The sequence below is a fragment of the Peromyscus eremicus genome, chromosome 10 (assembly GCF_949786415.1).
Source record: "Peromyscus eremicus chromosome 10, PerEre_H2_v1, whole genome shotgun sequence".
Lineage (NCBI taxonomy): Eukaryota > Metazoa > Chordata > Mammalia > Rodentia > Cricetidae > Peromyscus > Peromyscus eremicus.
In genome coordinates, this window is record NC_081426.1 from 24321223 (window position 1) to 24346296 (window position 25074).

The 25074-nt window shown below is 43.5% G+C and overlaps 1 protein-coding gene across 1 annotated transcript in view; it reads right to left on the reverse strand.

Moving 5' to 3' along the window:
• LOC131920884 (ankyrin repeat domain-containing protein 26-like) overlaps positions 1-25074 on the reverse strand; it is a 136413-nt gene that overhangs the window by 34040 nt on the left and 77299 nt on the right. The window contains 7 exon segments of the mRNA XM_059275347.1: positions 1975-2056; positions 4558-4591; positions 10969-11141; positions 14809-15030; positions 17756-17829; positions 20013-20106; positions 21719-22780. Of these exon segments, the coding sequence (XP_059131330.1) occupies positions 1975-2056; positions 4558-4591; positions 10969-11141; positions 14809-15030; positions 17756-17829; positions 20013-20106; positions 21719-22780 (1741 nt within the window).

Genomic DNA, 25074 nt, shown 5'->3' on the forward strand with positions numbered 1-25074 from the left:
CGTATCCGGAACAGGTTACCTCTTTTTGAGTTGTTGGCCAATGGGGTCACATGACACTATTGCCAATACTCTTGGTAACTCTCCAGAGCTTGTCAGTAAGACCCTCTTGCTGAAGACAGCACAAACTTCAGTACCAGAACACGGAAAAATCAAGCCGGTATTCACCTGGAGGCCACATCCCTACTGGCTGGCTTTCATGGCACTGGAGGGCGCTATGCATCCCTACTGGCTGGCTTTCATGGCACTGGAGGGCGCTATGCATGCTACCGGAGGAGAGAAGTACTCATCAGTTTTCCCCAGACGGGACCCCTGCAAACTGCAATGACTGGCCTGACAAGATATACGCCCACTGGAGAAATAGTAGCAGAAATGTCACGGGATTAGCCAATCACTTTCTGATTGGATCTGAGGTCTGCACCAAGAGATGGAATTCATACCTAGCACTGTTAAAATGGCCAAGAATCTGTGGCTAAAGAGGACAGAGGCCCTAGAGAAGGATCTAAAACTATTATTCTGCTAAATGGATGCAGCACTAAAATGACCCCTAATGACTTGCTCTATACACATAAATCAGAACATCTCTCAACCTCATTAGAGAAGCTCCTCCTTGTTGTAGATGGTGATTAATAAAGATTCTCAAAGAGTCAACGTGTAGAGAAGAGACTGTGGAGTGCTCAGCCCCAAATGCGATATACAAATCACACCCCTCCCTAAGGCCCAGGGATCTTCGAGAAAGAGGGGTTGGAAAATTCTAAGAGGCAGAGATTGTGATCACACCAAGGCACAGCAGGGCAGTTACACATGAAATCACAGTAGCTGTTATGGTATGCAAAGGACATGCACGAGCTCAAACAGAAAAAACCTGAGCATTGGATGGGGAGGTGGGCATAAAATCCCACACCCGGCTCAGGAGCCATCAGCATTTGAGGGAGAAAGACCCCTGGTAGGTCACACACATGCCAGGGCAGGCTCCATCCCCAAGACTAACTGGGCAACACACTGGACTGCATGGGGTAGAGGGGACAAAACTCAGGGCTGGGGGGAATGGAGAGGAGCATGGGGAAGGGAGGGTAATATGACCAAAATACATCATATGAAATCATCAAGTAAGTACTGAAAATATTGTTTAAAAAAAACCAACACTGATCTATACACTAGCACTTACTAGAATGGCGGAAATGAAAAAGGCCCATGATAATACTATGTACAAACACAGAGGACCTGGACACTATGAGTCTATGTACTGGTAATGGGAGTGGAAAATGGTTCAAGTGCTTTTCAAGATGAATTCGTAGCTTCTTAATGGGAATACAAGACAAAACAACTGTGGAGGAAGATCTATTGTTACCCACGTTGACGTTGGTGGTGAAGTATGTGTTTAAACACTCAGACACCTAGCACATGATGGCACATTTTACATACATGTGATTTATTTTGGTCAAGAAGATCTCAGCAGAATTACTGAAACACATGGTTCTGTTAGGGTGACATATGTCTAAGGAGTGTCAGGCTGAAAAGAGACCCACGGACAGCTAGAGCAGCCAGGGAGAGCGAGCTCCCGCAGTGAGAAGTGACAGCAGGGATCTGGAGGGCAGAGGAACATGACAGGGTCTGAATGTTCAAAACAGATGGTTCTAGGGACAGAAGTGATCGAGGTTTGAGGAGGTGGAGTTCTAAGGTTACTACAGCAAGATGAACCGGCTGTGAATGCCTCTCATGTCGGGTGCAGCGCAGCGGGAGTCCCCAGAGCCCTCTGGCTGGGAGTTGAAGTTGTTCTCTGTCTAGCTTGGTATAGAGGGCATCTCCTGTGGGCCCAGAACCTGAGCACTTCAGCATTCTGTGACTCAGGCCTGAGGGATGGACGAAGGGACCCAGACGCAGCAGAGGCTCCTGTTCACCGGCGCCCTGTCTCACGCTCCTTCAGGGTGCGCACTCAGCTGCAGATGGACTCACAGCAAGGACAGGGCAACTCACCATTGCCTGAGGCTGTCTCAGAAGGCTGACTTCGGCCACTGGCTTCTTCCATTTCGTTGACTTGATGTACTTGGGTTTCCATCTGTAAAACAGCACTATTTCAAAATGTCTCCCAAATTTACATACCATGTAGTAAGTGCACAGAAGCAGTGGTTTTTAAACTTTAATAAAACACATAAGTAGAAATGGAATTCTAGATAAAATTGATTTTGTCAAAGGAAGCCCTGATTAACATCTCTTGTTTATTAATAATTAATTTTGAGACAGAATTTTATTATGGCCTAGAATTTTCTATGAGACCAAACTGGCCATGAACTCACAGAGATTTGTCTCGGGATTAAAGGTGTGTGCCACCACACCTAGCCCTTATGTCTCCTGTTTCTTAATTTCTTTTTCAAAACATACTCCTTTACAAAAATCTTTTTACTTTTATTTCCATAATATATTTCAGTTGATACAACATCATATTGTCTTGGATAACATATCTTAATAAAATGATGTTTTGATACTTACTTACTTATAACTAAGACTAATATTAATAGTTGTTTGCAGTTATTTTAAATTAAAATATTTATTACTGTATGTAATAATAAAGCTGCCACACGGTGCATGTGGAGTGTGTTCTTCCCTTCCTCCTTTACTCAGGTGCCTGGGATCCAGCTTGGCCAGCTGGCTTTTTGTAGCAAGCATGGCTTACTCCCTGAGCCTCCTCACCAGCACCAGACACTTACTTAAAAAGTCAGCTTAAGGGCTGGAGAGATGGCTCAGAGGTTAAGCGCATCAGCTGCTCTTCCAGTAGGTCCTGAGTTCAATTCCTAGCAACCACATGGTGGCTCACAACCATCGATAATGAGATCTAGTGCCCTCTTCTGGCCTGCAGGCAGACATGCAGGCAAAACACTGTATACTTAAATAATTCTTTTTAAAAAAGTCAACTTAACGCTGGGTGGTGGTGGCGCACGCCTTTAATCCCAGCACTTGGGAGGCAGAGCCAGGCAGATCTCTGTGAGTTTGAGGAAAGCCTGGTCTACAGAGCAAGATCCAGGACAGGCACCAAAACTACACAGAGAAACCCTGTCTTGAAAAACAAAACAAAACAAAAAAATCAACTTAGATATTTATTGTAAGTCAGGATTAAGTATAAATAATCAAATCTCACAGCATATAGAGAAAGCAGTTATCTCTAGTTATCTGGCTAACAGAAGGCCAGCACTGTGGCTCCATGTCTGTTTTCCTTTGTTGCTGCTGGGATCTCAGTTCACCTTGACCGAGAGAGGACGTTTGCAGAGGGTGAGGCTGCCTTTGCCTAGCCTGCCAGCCAAGCCTGCAGAGCTGGTGAACGGGCTTTTTACTCTGCATCATCCCTGGTTTGGGGATCTCTGGGCATCTGTGCTGGTAACTGAAGTTTCAACAGGATGGACTTTGGGATGGCTACCAACTCAAGGTCTCACTTGACTCTCCTCATCCTCTCCACTGCCTTCCTCTGTCTCAGGAAAGGAGGAAGCTCCTGTAGAATCATGGCCTACAGCCCAGGTACACACTTGGTCTTCCTGTTTAGCTTGTTCCTCTGTACCCTGGTTCACAGCACCCCTCTATCGCTCATCCGTGCACAGGGGGCTGGGATGCTGCAGTGGACATCCATACAGTCACCAGATGCAGATACTGGGACACTGCAATGGACGTCATAGGGTCACGAGATGCAGACACTGGGATGCTGTAGTGGACATCCATACAGTCACCAGATGCAAACGCTGAGATGCTGTAGTGGATGTCCACAGGGTCATCAGACACAGACACTGAGATGCTGTAGTGGACGTGATAAGGCCACCAGATGCAGACATTGGGATGCTGTAGTGGATGTCCATACAGTCACCAGACACAGACACTGGGATGCTGTAGTGGATGTCCACAGGGTCACCAGATGTAGACACTATAAACCTTTGCCTGACTTTGGGCCTTTACGGCCTCATTCAGCCAACTTCAGGAACATTCTCCAACTCCTCATTCTTCCCCCTGCAAGCTCATGATTCTGCTAATGTTGTAGGGAAATTGTGTGAAGGATCCTGGGCCATGGACAGTCTCTAGAATGGGTAAGATCTGCTATGTATTTACTGCCTTGAACTGAAACCACCAGGACCTGGAAATCTGCATCTTCCATCCCCCTTCCTTCCTCAGCATCAGTCTCCATCACCGTCAGGGAGGAGTGACTTCCTGGGTCACTCTTTTTGGCAGCCCGGCACACAGAAGCATTGTTCTGTTCCTCTGGCTGAAACTCCTATTTTCACATAATAAAACCTAGTGTTGTTTCCAAACCTTTCTTGCTACGACTATGTCTGTAGGACAGACACTACCCTTGTGAAGGCTCACAGACCTGACTCCCTACCAGATACCCATGGTGCAGGCTTGGGGTGGGCAGCACCAGGGATGGGCACTGGGAGGCTGCAGGTTCGCATCCTCGGTGCTCATGGTTATGGTGATGCTGATGGCTGTGTGATGTCACTCAGCCTGCAGCCCAGGTCCCCCGGGGTCTGCTTTACTCCTACAACCGATCAAACTATGCTTCTGATTATTCACTTACAGTACCTTGTGCTTTTCTTCAGCTTGTCTCTTTGTCAGCCTTAAAAAAAAATAAATCTTTTTAGGCAAATGTTAAACATGTAAAACACAAACACTGTCTTTTTTTAAAATAACAATCTCTGCAGTAATTTACTTCACATGTCCATAATAATTATATTTAATTTAAAGTACAATGCTTTCTTATAAAGCAGATTCAACTATAAACAGAACTTAAGGGACAAAGAATAATAGAACTTGTGATAGTTCTAATTGTCAACTTGACATAACCAGGAGTCACCTGAGAAGAGAATCTCAGTGGGGGATTTCTAGATCAGGTTGGCCTGAGGTCATGTCCATAGTGGACTGTCTTGATTGTACATTAAATAGTGTGGGAAAACTCAGCCCATGGTGGGCGGCACCATTCCCCATGCAGTGGCTCCTGTAACTGGGGTTAGTGCTCTCTATCTACTGTGCAGTTGGGGCACGGTACTCTAAGCACTCTGTGTGTCACGACTGTTCTTTCCCTCACAATTGGTGTGATAATGTACTAGATAACCTGTAAAGGAAGGATGGGGACAAGGGAAGGGCAAACCACCGTGTGAGTGCATACAGGGAGCTGACTGGTTCAGAACTGAACTTCGGAACGGCTGGGGTTGGATGATGTTGTTTAAATCATAAATGGCACATGCCATGACACCCTGTGAAAACAACATGAACTGTGAAGTGATAGAACAGCAAATGAATCCATGTTTGCACGTCCTCTGTGGACATACACAAACAGTAGCTTCAGAATCTCGCAGTTTACAAAAAAGGCTGAACTCTGCATGGTGTCGTAGGCTTGTAAGCTCAGCTGCACACGGCAGCGTGATGTCCAGGTCAGCCTGGGAGGTTCAGACAGTTTGATGGCTTTAAAAAAAGTGACAGAAACCTGGGGTGGCGCTCAGTGCAGAGTGCTTGCTTGGCTGGCATGAGGGCCTAGGCTCAGTACTGTCATTAAAGCTTGAAGAACACAGATAAACGGACAGAATCTAGAAAAAGGGGGAGGGGTCAAAGCTGTCATTCCACTTTCAGTGAAATTAAGTTACATTAAAAAATTCTTCAACATGTGTCTTATCAGTTGAGCTAACTGCTCATCACCCCTTAGACACCTGGTCAGCGCTCAATGCGCAGCAACAGCACTGATGGAACTGTTGTAAGCAGGAAGACAGTTCCGTATGTTGGGACTTTATTATCCAACAATAATCTCTGCCACACTGTTGACAGTTTACTTAGCTACTGCACACGAGGAAAATCTCCGTCATCTCCAGAATGCATACAACAACCTCTAAATCAAAAAACCTCACATTCAAGGGTGGCCTACAAAACCTTAGTTACTCATCATGATCCTTAAAACACACTGGAGATGATTAAGTTCGTAGTATGCCTTGAGTGTCTTAATACTCTGTTATTTTATAAAAGAGTTATTTTACAGTTGTTTTATAACTTTATAACCTTATTTTTAACATTCGATTTTCAAATTAAATTAAAATTTAAATTATATATTCAATTACATATATGTGTATATATATATGTATATATATATAATGTATGTGTGTGCACATGTGTGTGCATGTCTACGTGGAGTGTGTGCACCTGAGTGCAGGTGTCCAATGAGGTCAGAGGAAGGTACCTGACACCCTGGAACAGGAGTTGTTGTAAGCTGCCTGTGTGGGTTCTGGGACCCAAACTTGGGTTCCTTACATGAGCAGTCACTCTTAACCACTGAGCCGTCTCTACAGCCCACAGCTTAGTTTATGTCGTCATTCCAATTGACAAATAGAACAGTATTCCATTTCTGATCCATTTTCACATAAACAATTTCTCTCCTCTCTCTCTCTCTCTCCCTCTCTCCTCTCTCTCCTCTCTCTCTCTCTCTCTCTCTCTCTCTCTCTCTCTCTCTCTCTCTTTCTGTGCATGCACATGTGTTCACATTTATACAAGCTCAAATTACAGTTTACTATTAGCCTGATATAATATATAATATAATATAATATAATGTATCAAGATTTCAAATACTTTGTCATACAACAATTTCAATTGCATTCACTGCCCGCTCATGCAACTATCTCCTAAAAAAGCTCCGTTTTAAGAGGAAAAAGAAATGCTTTTCAACTCCACTCCCTTCTTTTCTGTTGTCACCCACTCCTCTGTTGCTTTTCTGAGACAACGTTCTCCAGGGACCTGTGTGTCCTGTGCACTGCCCGCTTTGTAACAGATGCTTACTGAGGAGCCACTGAGGATAGTACACCGTCCCCATTTATACCCATGTGCTGTGTCAGTAGCTGGACAAATTGGTACTAACAGGGGTGAAACATGCGATACCAATCCACAAGCCGGACAGCCCACAGAAAGATGCCAAAGGGGGAAAACTGGAGCAGGGCGATGAACGTGGAGGTGTTCCTGGAACGCTGTCAGTGTGGCCCGAGCTGATCTCGAAAGGTGCTGCACAAAGCCGATGCTGTGGAGTGCTCTCTCCGCATGCACAAAGCCAGTGCTGTGGAGTGCTCTCTCCGCATGCACAAAGCCAGTGCTGTGGAGTGCTCTCTCAGCATGCATGAAGCCAGTGCTGTGGAGTGCTCTCTCCGCATGCACAAAGCCGATGCTGTGGAGTGCTCTCTCAGCATGCACAAAGCCAGTGCTGTGGAGTGCTCTCTCAGCATGCACAAAGCCAGTGCTGTGGAGTGCTCTCTCAGCATGCACAAAGCCAGTGCTGTGGAGTGCTCTCTCAGCATGCACAAAGCCAGTGCTGTGGAGTGCTCTCTCAGCATGCACAAAGCCAGTGCTGTGGAGTGCTCCTTCAGCTTGCACAAAGCCGATGCAGTCCTTGAGATGTCAACGTGTTGTAAGTCTGTAGTTCCAGCCTTGGCTACATGTGACCAGTTTCAGAGAGGCAGAAGGAGAGAAAGTAGCAACGGACCCCCACATTTTAGGAGAACAGTCACAAAGTACCCCAAACCAGCAGCAGAAAGGGAGTGATGAAGTTTAGGACATAAATTAATGGAATGGAGATGAAAAGACTATGAAGATCCAATGACATACAATTGTTTCTTTGAAATGATGAACAATACTGACAAGCCATTAGGCAAACCAACCAATAGAAATAGGAAGAAACCAAATTCTTAAAACCGAGGTAGTGGAAAGTAACATTGCAATAGACACCAAGAAAATACAGGATGACCAGCAAATACTTTGGAATTCTATATTGCTGGCAATTGAGAAGAAATGCAAAACCCCTAGACCGCAGGACCTACCAACGTCAAGTCAAGACCATGAACAGAGTGACAGTGAGTAAAGAGGCTGGTGGGGTTAGCGAAGGGTCTCTCAGCAGGTGGTCACTCAGTGCCAGATCAGGGTACACTCCAGCAAGCTGGGCTGAGATATATGGGGTGTGTCCAAAGGTCAGTCCTGACGGCTGGGGAAGCGGTGGGTCCCAGGCCAAACCCAGGAGTCTAGAGGGCAAGCTCCAGGTTCAGATCTTGGGCCTCATGTTAAAGCTGTGAAATAAACGGGGCAGAATATCAGCCTAAAGAAGCCTGCAACTGCGTTTCAGTGAATGGATGAGGTGTGGATTTTAGTAATAGTTCTGGCATGCATTGCAAAAACTGCAATAAAATACTGGGAAAAATAAACAAAAATCAAAATTATAGATCAATTGTCCTGATGAACATAGACACAAAAATTCTCAGTAAAAATACTTGCAAAAAACCCCCAACATATTAAAATATACAGTTATCAAGTTAGTTTCATTTCAGCTATGCAAGGATGGTTCAACACACACAAATCAACAAACGTAATACATCCCAAGATACCCAGAGACAGAATTCACCTGATCATCTCAATAGATGCAGCAGCCCTCTGTCAAGTTCAACATCCTTCACGATAAAGGCCCTGAAGGAATGTACCTTAACACAATAAAAACTGTATTTGAACATCATTCCACAAAATGGGGAAAACTTGAGTGCATTTCCCTGTAGTCAGCAACCGTTTTAGTTAACATAATCCTTGAATTTAGACAGAATAATGTAGCAAGCCAGACATAAGAGCTAGAGACAGGAGAGGAAGAGGGCAAATCATTTCAATTTGTAGACTAAGTAATCATCTTAAAAGATTCTTTATATCCCAACAGAAACCTTTTAGATACAATAACATTTCCAGAAAGTGTCAGGACACAAAATCAACATAAAAATCAGTAGCTTCCTACAGTAGTTCACCAAGAAAATAAACACGTTGAAAAAGAAATCAGAAAAACAATCCCATTCTAGTTGCCTCAATATCTTTTCAATGAGATGAGAGACATAGGAAGGAAATTAAACATGAAAGAAGATGGAAAGGTACAGGAGAAATGGAGAGTGATAAGTTGATGTTAAAAGGATCCACTAAACTTGCTTAGGAAATGGTGACTCACACAAAGTGGAACTGGCTAAAGGAGCACTCCCAGTTCTCCTATCAGTATGATTCTGCTGGGCAGCAGGGAGGACCCTGGTCAACAGCTGGGCAGCAAGGAGGACCCTGGTCAACAGCTGGACAGGAGGGAGGACCCTGGTTAACAGCTGGGCAGCAGGAAGGACCCTGGTTAACAGCTGGGCAGCAGGGAGGCCCCTGGTTAACAGCTGGGCAGCAGGGAGGACCCTGGTCAACAGCTGGGCAGCAGGGAGGACCCTGGTCAACAGCTGGGCAGCAGGGAGGACCCTGGTCAACAGCTGGGCAGGAGGGAGGATCCTGGTTAACAGCTAGGCAGCAGGGAGGACCCTGGTTAGCAGCTGGGCAGGAAAAACAGCCCTGGTCTGTCTTGGGATGACCATGGCAATATTTTTACATTGTAAGTTTTATCCAAACAACCAAACTGAAATTTCTGTCTCTGTAAAACTCAAAGTATAACTTGGGGCCATGAAACCACATAAGCTGATGGGGGTTTCTGTTAGGGCTGGTTCATTTTGTGTGTTAGGCAGATCTAGCTGTGCATGATTATTAGAGGTTTTCCTTTATTGATCTCTAGGCTGTGGAGTGATTTCTCATTGGGAAGGCATATGAATTCCATAACAGAAAGCCCCCTTGTATACCTGGTTGACAGTAATAATATTGTGAAAAGGGCTGTATTACAACAATAACAGTAAAAATATATAGATTTGATACAATCTCAATACAAATTTTAAGACGTTCTTCACAGAAACAGACAAAAGTTTAAAATGATGGGGAACTGGGAAAGACCCCGGAATAATAAAATCCTGAACAGAAAAGGTGATGCAGAAGGCGTCACAAAACATGCCATAGAGCCACAGGAACAGAAAAAGCACCACCCTGACAATGAAAAAGGAAGATAAACCCCTGGGATGGAATGGAGGACCAGAAGAAAACCCTTAGCTACTGCCGCCTGAGTGTTGACAAAGGTACCCAAAGTACACATGGGAGAAAGGAAGTTTGTTCAGTAAATAGTGCTGGGACAAGTGGATTTCAGCACAGGGGAAGGAAACTAGATGCCCAAGTCTCACCCTGTACAACATGCAGTTAAAGTGAAGAGTTCTGTAGAGTTACTGTGAGGCCTGGGATGTGTGAGTCAGCTTGACAACTCATTTTAGTTTATGTGTGTAGGTGCTTGGCCTGCATGTCGGTCTGTATACCACTTGTGTGCCTGGTTACTGTGAATGCCAGGATGCTGTGTCCTCCGGAACTGAAGTTACAAACAGTTGTGAGCTGCTGTGTGGGTGCTGGGACTTGAACCCAGGTCCACTGCAAGAGTTGCTGAGCCGTCTCTCTGGGCCAGAGCTCATTCCTTAAATGGTTACATATTACAGTATTTTGTGGACATAAAATATAAATACATCCTTATTGATAAGCACACTCTGAACTAACAATTCTAGCATAAGTACCCATCCATACTTATGGATATGTAAAATATTTATATAAACATTTTAATAATATGTCTTTGTGTTCACATTATATAATGACTATGTATTCACCTATTTGTGTTGCATATGATATGTAATAAATGTCCTTCACATATGGTTTTTATGTGTTTCCAAGCCATGTTTTCCTGTCTCAGAAGGATCCCACTCTAGAAATGAAGATTTTAGCTTCAAAGGAGGACACCAAAGAAAATGTTGGTACGTACACGCTCTACTCAACCAATCACCCTCAGTTACTCTGCTCAGCAGGGTCGTTAAACAACAGTGCACTGGAAGGATCATCACTTCACATGAGTCAACCCGTACTACTTAAAAAATACTTATCAATTTAATTGGATAAATAGTATCAAATTACTTACATACTTCTGATAACCGTGCAGAACCTGAATAGTCCTAGCAGAAGTGTAAAATTTGTTAATTGTGCATATTAGCCCGAATCAGGATTAATTTTTAGGACAGAGTGATGATTGACTTTGAACTATTCCTACAATCTTACTTAGCAAGTTCATCTTCCTCCTCAGGAGGAAGCAGCTTCTTCGTCCTTCCACTTTTCCTTTTGACAATCAACCCATTGTCATTATAGTCAGTGACTGTAAGACACAGGTTCTCCGAGACTCCCAATTCCAGACTCCACTGCTTTTTGCTCATTTCTTCAACCTTTGAAGTAAGCTGGAGGCAAGGATAAACGTTACTGTTCAAGAAAACTAACTTTTATTGTTCTCATCACTCGGTTCTTACCGCATGATTTTAGTGCATAAAAAGATTTCTGGAGGGCTGGAGAGATGGCGCAGGGGTTGAGAGCATTTACTGCTCTTGTGGAGGTCTTTGGTTCAGTTCCCAGCACCAACACACATGGCAGCTCACAAAGTCTGTAACCCTAGTCCCAGGGCATCCAACACCCTCTTCTGTCCTCTGAGGGCATCACACACACCAAGTGCAATACATACATACATACAGGCAAAATATTTATAAAGTAAAAATAGACACATCTTTTAAAAACATTTTTGCGGCCGGGCAGTGGTGGCGCATGCCTTTAATCCCAGCACTCGCAGCACTCGGGAGGCTGAGGCAGGTGGATCTTTGTGAGTTCGAGGCCAGCCTGGTCTACAGAGTGAGATCCAGGAAAAGGCGCAAAGCTACACAGACAAACACTGTCTCGAAAAAAAAAAACCAAAAAAACATTTTTGCTTTGTTTAATTTTAGCATTAGAGATTTGAATATTTTGTGTGAATTCTGCTTTATTTCTGTTTGATCTAAAAAAGCAGAGTTCTATAAACTTCAAAAATGGGTATTCTTTTTTTTTTTTTTTTTTTTTTTTTTGGTTTTTCGAGACAGGGTTTCTCTGTGTAGCTTTGCGCCTCTCCTGGAACTCACTTGGTAGCCCAGGCTGGCCTCGAACTCACAGAGATCCGCCTGGCTCTGCCTCCCGAGTGCTGGGATTAAAGGCGGTGCGGGTATTCTTAAGTCTGGGTCTTTTTGCGTTCACTCTTAGCCATCTAGCATTTTCACTGCCTGTTTGATGGAAGGGGAGGAGAAAACACGTCGTCACCTTCAGGATTTGCTGCCAGGGTTGCTCATGAGACTGTCAGATTCCAAGAACGTGCCATCGTGGGTATTAGGAGCAGAAATGAGTGTCTCCTCCATGCACAGCCGTTCTCTCCCCCTTTAACGGTGACAACTTTTTTTTAAATAACTTGGATACCAGGTCATCAAAAAAAGTGAAGGTGCTCACTGAAAACGAAGTGCCCAGTCTTGCTGCTGAGCAGCAGGCGACGCTGCTGAGCCGATTGTTTCAGACTCTGGACAGGAGATGCCTCCCCAACGGGACAGGCACCAACTATTTCACAAGTGAGACGTACCCAAGTCATTCCTGCTTTGGCCGCACCCATCCACTCAAAGCTCTTAGGGGCCGTTAGGTAGCATTTCACGACACCACAAGACACAATGCAATCCCACAATGCTCGGTCAGAGAAGTGACCCAACAACTCCGTTAGTCAGTTGCATTAAAGAGCTGTGAATTTGTGTGAGGAGTGGAGGAAGCCCTGAGTGAATGAAATCCCGAGTGGATTTGTGTTGTTGACACTGGTGAATGTGTTTTGTAGACACTGACATGCCATGTCCAGGACTCCAGTGCCTCAGCCCCATGGGAGTGACAAGCTTCCCTGGGTTAGGCTCAGAAGGATGGCAAAGCCTTCCTAAGGAAACTGTGTGTGAATGTTGACAGAGTGTACACAAAATATCCTCCATAGCTTTCTCCCCCTCTGATGGCCTGGAGACTGCTCCCTGCAAAGTCTGCTCCTACTGAGGCAGCTAAACCTGCTTCCTTGGTCCATCTGTGACCCACAACCCTGGCTCCTGGTTTATCTGACGTCAGCCGCATGCAATAATCCTGCCTCCCTGTTCAGCTGTCATTGTAAACACACTAAGCATCTAGTGCTCCGGCCTCTCCACCCAAGAGCCATCGCCCGACCACAGCTTTCCCATCAGTCTTTTCTTCATTCCCCTCTCTGCCCCACTCAGGTCAACCTGGAGCAGCAAATCTGCAAAATATTTTAATGTTTTCTTAGGAGGGAAAATGTCTCATCTACCTTTGTGTTTTTTCCAATATATCTCTAGATTTTCATGAATCTTAACAATTCAATGTATCTCAGAACTTAGCTTTTTCATCTGGATCAAATATATTTTTTGGTTGATGATGTATATTCTTATATACTATAAAAATCACCTGGTCTACAGAGCAAGATCCAGGAAAAGCACAGAGCTACACAGAGAAACCCTGTCTCGAAAAACCAAAAAAAAAAAAAAAAAAAAAACCAAAAAAAACAAAGACAGTTTTTTGATTAGTGTTAAACTGTGGAAGTGTATATACCTGCTCTCAAAGTTTCACCGAGTAGTTCTGTGGGAATTACAGCTTCCAACGGTCTGAACGGAAAATGTCCAGTTTGCACACAGCAAAGCTCAAAGATTGTGAGTGTGTTGGTTTGAATTTGTCAAACTTGGAGACATTTTTATTTCTTCTCCTTCACGGCTTAGTTCCCATCAATAGCTCAACCCGCCTCCTGGGTCCACCTGTCCACGTAATTTATCCTTTAGCCAAGGCAAGTACATCTATCAAAAGCTGATAGTTTAAACATAAACTCCTCTATGTTTATCTTAAGTCAAAAGATCACATGACATGGAATAAATTTATTTTCTAGGTCATGTGCTACTGGGAAAGAAAGATTGGAATTGATTAGTGAAAAATCATCCTGAAAATATTTTCCTTAACTTTTATTATTTAGACAGTAGAAACCATCTCTCCCTAGAAGCAGTTTCATACATGGATAATCCCACTGTTTAGGGAAACTTTTTGTTTGGTTTGTTTGAGACACAGTCTCTCTATGTAGCCCTTGATATCCTGGAACTTGATATGCAGACCAGGCTGGCCTCATACTCACAGAGATTGTCTACCTCTGCCTTCCATGTGCTGGGATTAAAGGCATGGAAGCTTTTCATCAGCAAAAATTAGTGAAATTGATTTTGAAAACAAGAATAGCAGCATCTTTTTGAAAGTGAAATTTTCTTTCTTTTTCTTTTTTGAGACAGGGTCTCACTGTGCAGCCCTGGCTGGACTTGAACTCACAGAGATCCACTCGCCACTGCATCCATTGGGCAATCCCTGGATTAGTTATATTATCAATGTCTTTAGTTGCAGAAACACTGTGATTAAAATTGTTATGCTATGTGTACGGGTATTATGCATATTTATTCCTTGTATGTGTGTCTATGTACCACATGTCTAACACCCAAGCAGGCCAGAAGAAGGCGTTAGATCCTCAAGATGTGGGTGCTGGGAATTGAACCTTCATCCTCTAAAAGAACAGCCAGTGCTCTTAACCACTGAGCCATCTCTACAGCCTCTGTGTTTTGTTTAATTTCAGCCACAGAATTTATTTCTTTGAAGTATGTAAGCCCCTGCCCTTTAGTTTACTAGGCTTGGGCTCTGTCCAATAGCTAATTTCCAGTTCCTACCTTTAGCATGCCAGTATCAAGCATGTTACTTCCTTACATTTCCGTTCTAATACTTCTGGGGACTTTATAATCTTGTCTTCTGAATCACAAGCAAACCCTTGTTTGTGTGCAAAGTGTGTTCACAGTTTGCCTTAATCACTCAGCAAACACACAGGATGGCTGGCAAGCGCGTGCTCAGACCAAGAGCGTAGAGGAGATGGAGAACACGCTGTGTTCCTTTTCTCACGTTTGGGGAAGTCCATGTGACCTCAGACATGCACTCCAGACACACCTTTACTTTACCCTCACATCAGGCAGATTATTTGCTGAGGTTACAGGTAATTACCTTGAACTGAGTTCTTCCCCTATAGCTACCCAGAAGTGGTTCTTTGTCAGGACAGATGTTTGCAGACACATCCCCAGCTGTGTGCTGTAACTCTCGATTATTCCCTGTTACATCTTGAGTGAGAGACATTTTCTCATGCGCTCTCACTGAAGGAACTTCTGGGTGTACAGGTGCACACTCTCCATCACATTTCTTGTTTATTTTGGGGTCTTCAGACATTTTCTGCAGATGCAAAGGCGGAGGGTAGCTATGTTTGCTTTCCTTCTGAGACTGAGGGTTTGTTGGCCTAGCTGGATCTGCAAATGTGTTTTGTGTTTGGGGGCATGTCTTTGAGAGGCCTTTATCCTTCAGGAGCCACAGGATATAGATGAAAAAATAGTTAGAAATAAATTTATATTTTGCATTTAAATTTCTTAATATATGTTTAGATGTCAGAAATCACTTGGGCAGCAATTTTTTTAAAAAGTTGTAGCTGGAGTTTTTTCCAGTCCTGCCCAGGCCCGCAGCCACTCAGACTCAAATAAACACACAGAGGTTTATATTAATTAAAACTGTATGGCCTAATGGCTCAGGCTTCTTGCTAGCTAGATCTTACATCTTAAATTAACCCATTTCTATAAATCTATACCTTGTCATGTGGCTCATGGCTTACTGGTATCTTTACATCTTGCTTCCTCTGTGTCTGGCTGGTGACTCCTGACTCAGCCTTCCTGTTCCCAGAATTCTCCTCTCTCTTTGTCCTGCCTATACTTCCTGCCTGGCTACTGGCCAATCAGCACTTTATTTATTAACCAATCAGAGCAACACATTCACAGCATACAGAGTGATATCCACAGCAAACAATAATTAAAAAATAATTGACTTAATCAATATGAACTGGAAAAGTCAGGTTAGTCACTGTTGTTTGGACAAAACAATAAATTATGAGTTAATTATTATAATTAAAAATTATAATTAAAAATAATTATGAGTTAATTATTAATTAATCCTCTGTGTGTTAACTTACCAAAGATGAATTAGTTATTTTTAACATTACAAATTTGCCCTTATGTAAAAATATTTGACCTCACTGGCCTCAAAAAGTGAGCCATGCCTGTGAGCTTCATCCATTATCTGTGAAGAACTAGGGCGACTGAAACTATTAAAAGACAAACCCAAAGTTTTACATCACCAACAGCCAGAGCACTAACACCAGTCACACAAAAATTAATTGCTAAGTTGTAATTTAAATCACATAGCAACACACTTGTCCATCTATACGGATTCTGGGTGTTAAGGTTTAATGTACTCTAACATCCACAGTGGGTCACACAGTATCAACCTCATTCTGAATATCTATGCTACCCTTGGACAAAGCAACTCTCAGCCTTAGTCAGAGGAGCCTGTCCTCACAATGAACAGTGGTGAATGCAAAGGTTTCCCAAGATGCTGAATGCAAGTGAGTGCTGAGTGCTCGGCCTTAAACAAGACACTCATAATGCCCCCTTCAAGGCTCAGAGGACACCATGAAAAAAGGGGCAGACAGAATGTAAGACTGACAGACAGGGTGATGACTATGAAGTGTCATCCTAGACTCAACACAACCAATGCAGTCGGTAACTTGCAACAGCTGGGCCGTCTGCATTGGGTTCACACAAGACTGGCCTGTCAATAATCAGTCATGGAGGGGGAGGGACTCAGGGCGTCCACCTTTTACTGCTAACTATTGGGAAAAGGGAAACTGTGGTTTTCAGTTGTGAACCCACAGCTAAGCCCACAGGGAATCAACAGTAGCTCGGGAAACATGGTCAAGCAGAGGCTCCTTGTAAAACTCAGTGGGTCACAAAACAACATGACTAGACATGGATGTGAGAGAGATTTTTGGGAAGGGAGGTAGATTGGGGGTGGTAGGGAGGGGGTGAGGTGAGGGGGCAATGTGCATTTTGAACATGCAGGAAATGTTCTAAGAACAGATTTAATTAATAAAAAAGCTCTGTAGCATGTATCAATTCACAACCCTGAAATTGAACCACACAGAAAGTGACTGTTTTTACAGTTCATACACTTGACTACAGTTGAGGTTTCTCCCAGCAGGCATGGGCTTATCTTTATGTCTACTATCTCCTTCAATACAGATGCTGAAGGCAATTATTGACTAAGGGACAGTATTAACTCTTTGAATTTCCCACTAGCCATTGCAGATATGAATCAGTGAGTTTAAGCCACATGGCCTGATCTCCGACAGTGGACATCACTGTTAGGTGTGTGTTACACAGGTCTACAAGGTCCTATACAGGTCTACACAGGTCCACACAGGTCTACACAAGTCCACACAGGTCCACACAGGTCTACACAGGTCTACACAGGTCTACAAGGTCCACACAGGGCTACACAGGTCCACACAGGGCTACACAGGTCCACACAGGTCCACACAGGTCTACACAAGTCCACACAGGTCCACACAGGTCCACACAGGTTCACACAGGTCTACACAGGTCCACACAGGTCCACACAGGTCTACACAGGTCTACACAGGTTGATGGCTCAGAGCTGACCTCTCTCTATCCTGAGAAGAATCTAAACATGGCAAAAGGGAAAATGCTCAGAAAAATGTCTGCACTCAAGCAACAAACTTTACTCACTACAGCTTCTAACAGTACACTGTTTTAGAACTAATTAAAATGTTAAAAAATTAAATGTCAAATATGATCTAAAATTGCTTCTGAGTCAGGCAGTCATGGCACATACCTTTAATCCCAGCACTCAGCAGGCAGCGGTAGGAGGATTTCTGTGAGTTCCAGGCCAGGACAGCCAGGGCTACATAAAGAAACCTTGTGTTGAAAAACAAAAACAAACAAACAAACAAACATTGCTTTCAGAAAGGTTATTATGAAAATGCTCTTTGGAGTGTGGCACATTATTAACACAAAGGAAACACTAATGAGAACTTATATTAAGTTGTGCATACTTGCAGCTGGGAATTTTTACTGCCATCAAGACTCTTGTGTTCTGACTGGGTTGTCACCTCAAAGTCCGATTCCTCTGTAACAAATATACATTTCTCTTAAAAACCACTCACTTAGAAGAGCAGCACTTAAAACAGATGAGAAGAATGACACTCTAAAAGAATAATGGTTGTTTTCAATTTCCAAATTAAAAATTTAAATCAAGCTTAGTACGCAGGTATTATTAGAAAATATTTTATAAGCCGGCTACTCTACACACACACACACACACACACACACACACACACACAACCACACATACACAGATACCCACATATACACATGTGCTCTCTCTCTCTCTCTCTCTTTCTCTCTCTCTCTCTCTCACTCACACACACACACACACACACACACACACACACACACAACCACACATACACAGATACCCACATATACACATGTGCTCTCTCTCTCTCTCTCTCTCTCTCTCTCTCTCTCTCTCTCTCTCTCACTCACTCACACACACACACACAGAGAGACATCCACACATCCACATGTGTGCACATACACACACACACACACACACACACATATGCACAATCTTGGGCTTGATGAAGCCTTCCCCTACGTGGGGAAAACTGTGACTCCCACTCTTGACAACAGCTCTTCAGGTGAGAGCAGCTTCTTGTCATCTGTGTTGGAAAGATTCTACAAACCCAAAGGCCTGACTTTGTGCACAAGATCCTCAGGAAACATGGAAGCAGGAGAGAGGGAAGCCAATGCAACCACACCATTTTTTTTTTTTTTTTGCCTCATAACAATACATTTTAGACAACCATGTTATTAATTAGGATGTTTTTACACATTTATATGTGAATACCCTATTCCTTACATCACAAGTGTTTTTGTTCATTTTGTGACAAATTCCCTTCCTCCGATGTAGCCGAGTTCCTCACTGATGGGGACTACACAGACGTGTTTCACTGGCATGGGGACTTGTGTTTCAGAGTGTGAGGTGGCCATTTTCACAGAGACAGAGCGTAGCACTGTTGAGAGGCAGAGGTGAGGGGCCTGTGATGTTTAGATGGCAATAGCATGCTAGTGATGTAGGCCTGAAATGAAGGAAAACCCCCAGAAAGTTAAAATACACAGGTGCACAGCAGAGAACCAAGTTTTATGAAACAAATGTACAAGTCTGTGCACTTGGAAAACTGGATATGGTTCAGTTCATCACAAAAACAAACAAAACCCCATGACTTTTATATGCAAGGTCTTTTAGATGTACAGCTTGCTCTCTCTGCTTCTGGAGAAAGTTGATAGCAATGCACAAAGTAACAAGGGTCCCAAGTGTAAGTGGAAAGTGCCCTCAGGCTTCACATGAAGGCGCTGAATTAACAGATACCTGGATGGATGCAGTAAATGTAGCTAAGCAGATTGGGTGTCAGAGAAGAGCCCAAACTGACTGACAGTACAGCCCCACATCTGCTGGTCTGCATGTGCATGCCCTCACGGTTCAGCCTGGTGACTCCAGAGACTGGCAACCTTGTTTTACAATAGCCTGCTTCCAAAGTGTTCACCGCTCCCTTTGGACTCGGACCTCAAGTTGCCCTAATCTGACAACTCACATTAAGATTGTCAAAGGAATCTTAAACTCTGGTAACATTTCTAAAGACCTATGTCTTTTTTTATGTCTTTATGGCAAATCCTACTTTTTCTTCTTTCAAGCTTTTGAAATAATGTGAAATAACATTTTCCCCGACATTAAACTGTATACCCATGTGGCTGACCACACACATTTAAATTTGTTTATTATTAAAATGTAACACAGCTGTGTGTGACCTGGCACCTTAGGTCTCTGGGGGAGACAGGAGTGAGAGAACTTCGTTCTGGTTGAAACCGGAGACTGTCTCCCAGCTCTTCCGGAGTTTCCAAGCACTGGTCTTTGTCTTTGTGAAGAAGGGTTCCAATTCCCTGCCCTTCCCTGGGCAGTAAAGCCTCGTGCCCTGCATCCACACCTGCACTATTGGCCTTTCCTGTCTCCCCTCCCCCGTCTCTAAGTCCCACCTTTCCTCAGATCTTAGCATGTCTTGACACGGAACTAATAATGAGTATTTAGAGGTGCTCTCGCTTGTCCTAGAGTGACAGACACCCGATTCCCACTTTTCTTGTCCTTTCCTTTCTATGCATCTAGTTGGCACATTTCTTTGGCTGTAGGTCACATTTCTGTCACTCAGTGACTGAATGCTATTTCCAGTGACTTTCAGGACAGGTTGCTCTTACCTCCTGTGTCTTCGTTTTCTAGATAGTTCCTCTTTGGATCCGTGGCATCAGATGAAATCCCCTCACACTTGTTCAGCAGATCCTCAGAGACACTCTGAAAAAAATTAATGTCCATAATTAGCCTGCAAAGACCCAATCATTTCATAAGAAGGTATCTGAAGTTTTCCTGTTTACTCTTTCTTTATTTTTTACTTTGTTATTTAAAAAAACCTTGGAAATAAAAACATCACACACCAAATTTAACCAGATCCAAAGACAATACACATTAATAACTTCTTAATGAAGTTCCTATTTCAAAAGCCATCATTTTAAAATTAAGTGCATATTGAGTTCCAGAACATCTCTATGGAGCATCTTTTGTATGGTTTCTAGATGCAGCCAATCCTTTTTCTTCATATGGTAACCAAGCCTTGTATGTTGATCGTGGGGTCCATGGTCATCATAGAGATGAACCAAAACTGGATGGCATGTGCATCTCAACAAGGAACTACACTTAGGTTCCCTGCCTCTGATTTGTATTTGCACTGAAATTAAATGTCTATATAAAAAATTTAAATAAAATTTTATATGTATACTGCCCTTAATACAGATGAGGGCCGAAAAAAGTTCCATGTCTTTGAGACATTATCTTTCTATGTAGCTCAGGCTGACTTCAAACACGATGTGTAGAGGTTGGTGGCCTCATCACATTGCACTCTTGCCTCACCCCTACCAAGTGCTGGGGTTACTAACCTGTCAACCATACCCAGAGAACACCTGGACTGCTTCTCATGACTATGCTTTGGTAGTTCAGCTCCATATTTGCCATGATGAGAAGTGCTAGATTCTTGGTGAACATAGGCACAGGATGGTAGACCTTCATTTAGGTAAACAAGAGCTTAGACAATCCAGATGTGTAGTGGAAAAATTACTGATGGGAGGTGGTTGACTAAAATGTGAAAGTAGTAAGAAAACCTTTCATGTAATATTAAAAACCCCTAAGAGGGACTCGAGAGATGGCTCAGTGGTTAAGAGCTCTGGCCAGTCTTCCAGGAGACCCAGGTTCAATTCCCAGCACCCACGTGGTAGCTCACACCCTTCTGTAACTTCAATTAAACATATGTGTAGGCAAAAACACACACTAAAAATAAAACCTAAACCACCATGCAAATATACCTGCCATAGCATTTTTTTTCTTCATTACATAAAGACCACAAAGTATTTCAAATCTAGAGAAAAAGGAATGTTAAGAAGAGTTACTGATACAGAACATGGTGGCGCATGCCTTTAATCCCAGCACTCAGGAGGCAGAAGCAGTTGGATCTCTATGAGTTCGAGGCCAGCCTGGTCTACAAAGTGAGGACAGTTCCGGGAAACTGTTCCAGGACAGCCAGGGCTACAGAGAAAACCTGTCTCAAAAAAAACAAAAAACAAAAAACCAACCAAACACAACAACAACAACAACAACAACAACAACAACAACAAGTTACTTATTAAATGTTTACAAAATGCCAGGAGCTCATCCACACCTTCTCTTCCTAGTATCTCAAATGACACTGAAGGTGGTTTAAGGAGCTGATGTTATGGCATTATGTTCCATTGCTTAGGAAACAGAGCAGTCTACATGGCTACGCAGTATCACGCACACATAACCCAATTTTTACTAGGAAACAGTTTTCACTAACAGAAAATCGGAACGAAACTCAAGGCAGCAAAAGAGCAACTACCTCGTTTTGGAGGTGGACTTTCTCCCAGGCCAGGATCTCTTCCTCCAATACGTGGAACTCATAATTGGACAGTGAGTCCTGAAGATCTTCATCTGCCAAAGTGCTTGCTGTCCTGCCACCCGGAGGCGCGACACGGGCGGTTCCCACGGTGCGCGGCGGGGGTTCGCAGTTGCTGTGCAGTGGCTTCTGGGTAAAGTCCCATGCGCCTTTACTTTTCTTGTAAGTGTCTGGAAGGGTAGAATCACCCCAACCTTTTAATTCGCTCACGTGAGTCTTTTCTTTGAAGTCTGAAAGCCCTTTGTGTTCCCTGGCCTTGGGCATGTGTCTGATCTCGAACTGCCAGGCCATGCGTTTTGGTTTCATAGTGTTTTGCAGCTGGCCCTTGAACTCACGGCCTCCTTGCTTTTCACCCGTACACACGTCTGGGCATGCACCATCTACCTTTCCACTTTCTGGTGTTTTAGATTTCTCCTTACTTTTATGAAGGGGTTCTTCCATTTCGGACTTGTTATTTTCACAGTCTAATTTATTTTCCATTAAGGGAAATTTAGTAACTGACTGGCCACTGTTTCCCACGACCTGAGAGGATGAGGGAGATGGAAAGACATCTCCAAGGCCACCTTCCTCCCATCCGGGAAAGGTCTGCAGTGTGACAGAGACTGGCGCTGCAGCTCCATCTCTGTCCTCACAACCAAGCCTGTCACAGGCCGGTGTAGGGGAGGCCGACTTCAGGGGTGTTTTTCCTGTACAGTCATCACGTGGTCGCTCTTCCTCGTGGTGAACACTAATTTTGACAGCTTCGCAAATCTCTCCAGGCTTCTGGCTTAGCTTGTTTGCGACAAGTCGTAGAGCATCTTTACCCTCCGGTTTTTCTCCTTCTAGCGACATTCCCCTGAGCACTTGCCCCTCGGCAGATCTGGAAGGTCCAGACGTGTCTTCTCCATCAGAAGCCGCGTTCATCTCTGGCTCCTCCGCTTGCCCTTGGAGTTGTAAAGGTGCAGGGCTCGGCGGGGCTTGATGCGGGGATGCTCTCTGTGCCAAGAGACGTTTCTCTAACTTATCCTTGGAAATCATAGGACATGAGCAAAAAAACATTAAAGAAGATTTAACGTGTACCATTTTGTTTTTCATAATCTATATTTAGTTACACAAAAATCGCACGAGCAAAATTAACAGATCAAACTAGTTTGGGCGGTGAGATGGCTCAGAGGGTAAATAGAAGTGCTTGCCACCAAAGACTGACAGTCCAAGGTCAACCCCAGAATCCACCTGGTGGAAAGAGACAGCCAACTCCTCCAAGTTGTTCTGTAATCCTCACTGGGTGCTGAGACGTGTGCATGCTCCCATACACACACTAAATAAATGCAAAAAATCCTTCATTTACAGTCCTCCCAGGAGAGAACATGACCCAGGAGGCTTAACGCATCCTCACTTTAGACAAACCCTCACTTGGTATGTGTTAGGTAATTTTAAATACTACAAGAACATTCTCACATTAAAAGGTTTTATTTCACCATTCTTTAAATACCAAGCCCTGATGTTCACTGACATTTAGTCTCTGAAAATCAGTAACTGAATAGTAGGACAGCTAAGATATTTACTTCCAAAATGGTGACACCATGTGTGCAAAAACAATTAACATTAGAAGAAAACAGGTTTTTTTTTTTTTTTTTTTTTTTTGGTTTTTCAAGACAGGGTTTCTCTGTGTAGCTTTGCACCTTTCCTGGATCTCACTCTGTAGTCCAGGCTGGCCTCGAACTCACAGAGATCTGCCTGCCTCTGCCTCCCGAGTGCTGAGATTAAAGGCGTGCGCCACCACCACCCGGCAGAAGAAAACAGTTTTAATATGCTGTTCAAATAGCCTGCAAATATGATAGTCTCCTAGATTTTCCCGGGTGAGGTACAGCTTCAGGAAGTATGCATGCCTTAACAAGAACAGAAGCTGGAGAACACTGATGATAACTATCTAAAACATGCCAGGTCCTCTCTGTGCTTTTAGTTATGAGAAGAAAATGACTTTGGAGGTGATTGTCCTACTGATGTCTTCCCTGCCATTTCAGGATATTAAGAGGCAAACTGTGGAAGGCTGGAGAGATGGCTCAGTGGTTAAGAGCACTGGCTGCTCTTCCAGAGGACCCAGGTTCAATTCCCAGCATCCTCACTGTGACTTACAACCATATGTAACCCCAGTTCCAGGGAATCCAATGCCCTCTGCTGGCCTCCATGGGCACTTCATGCGTGTAGTACACAGACATGCAAACACCCATAGACATAAAATAAATAAAACTGGTGATAGTCTGAACTTCCTTTCTGAATCTCACTAGGACTTTTACACATCAAAATATGCCAAAGAATCATAGGGGACATCAAATAACCTGGAATCATTCTTCAGATTTTAGATGTTAGTCACAGCTCATAGTGTTCCTTGTAGCTTCTACAACTGCATGCATTTCTGTACCATATATATATTATAACACACGTCATAACAGCTTTATTAAAATGAGCCTTACAAAGTAGCAGAATTGTACTAATGATCAGTATGAAGCACCAAGAACCAACCACTAGTACTGAGGTAGTAAGCACACAACTACCTTTTTAATTCTGCATGGGGACTGTGAGGAAATAATTCTGGGCAGGCATATGCAGAAGTCTCACTCCATGTGTCCTAGGCTGACTGCCTCAGCCCTGTGTGGTGGGATTACAGGCACACAGCAGCACACTTGGCTCCCTTTCACACTGTAACATCACTTGATGCTTATTTAAAAGTAAAGAAAATACTTCAAAATCTCAAGGCAATTCTTCATCTGTCTCCTTGACTAATCCTAACGTACATGTGATAGCTATAGAATGTAGTCACAGGTCCATGAATTACAACAATTATTACTGTGATTTGAAAAACATATACGTCTAGCTCCAGTTATCTCAATGAAATGATAGTAACAGCAAAAGAAGACCAGGGATTTGAAACACTTCAGAAAGAAGGTCACTTTACAAACGAAGGTATCAAAGGAAGCATGCAGAGAGATGGGCCATGTTGTCACTAGTTTGCCTGTCCTTTGAATGATCGTGTCCTTTGAAACATGGAAGCTTTTCAGTTTCAAGAGGCTCCATTTTATGCCTCTGTTGCTGGTGTCTAGTTCCATGTCAATAAGTTCAAGTCTATTCCTCACAGTCTCTCCTGTCAGACTCAGTGTATCTGCCCTCATGTTGAGGTCCTTGACCCACTTGGAGTTGAGTTTTTGCGGGTGATGAATGTGGGTCTATTTGCATTCTTCTACATGCAGCTGTCCAGTTTGATGAGCACCATTTGTTGAAGAGGCTGTCTTTTCTCCAGGGTGTATTTTTGGCTTTTTCTT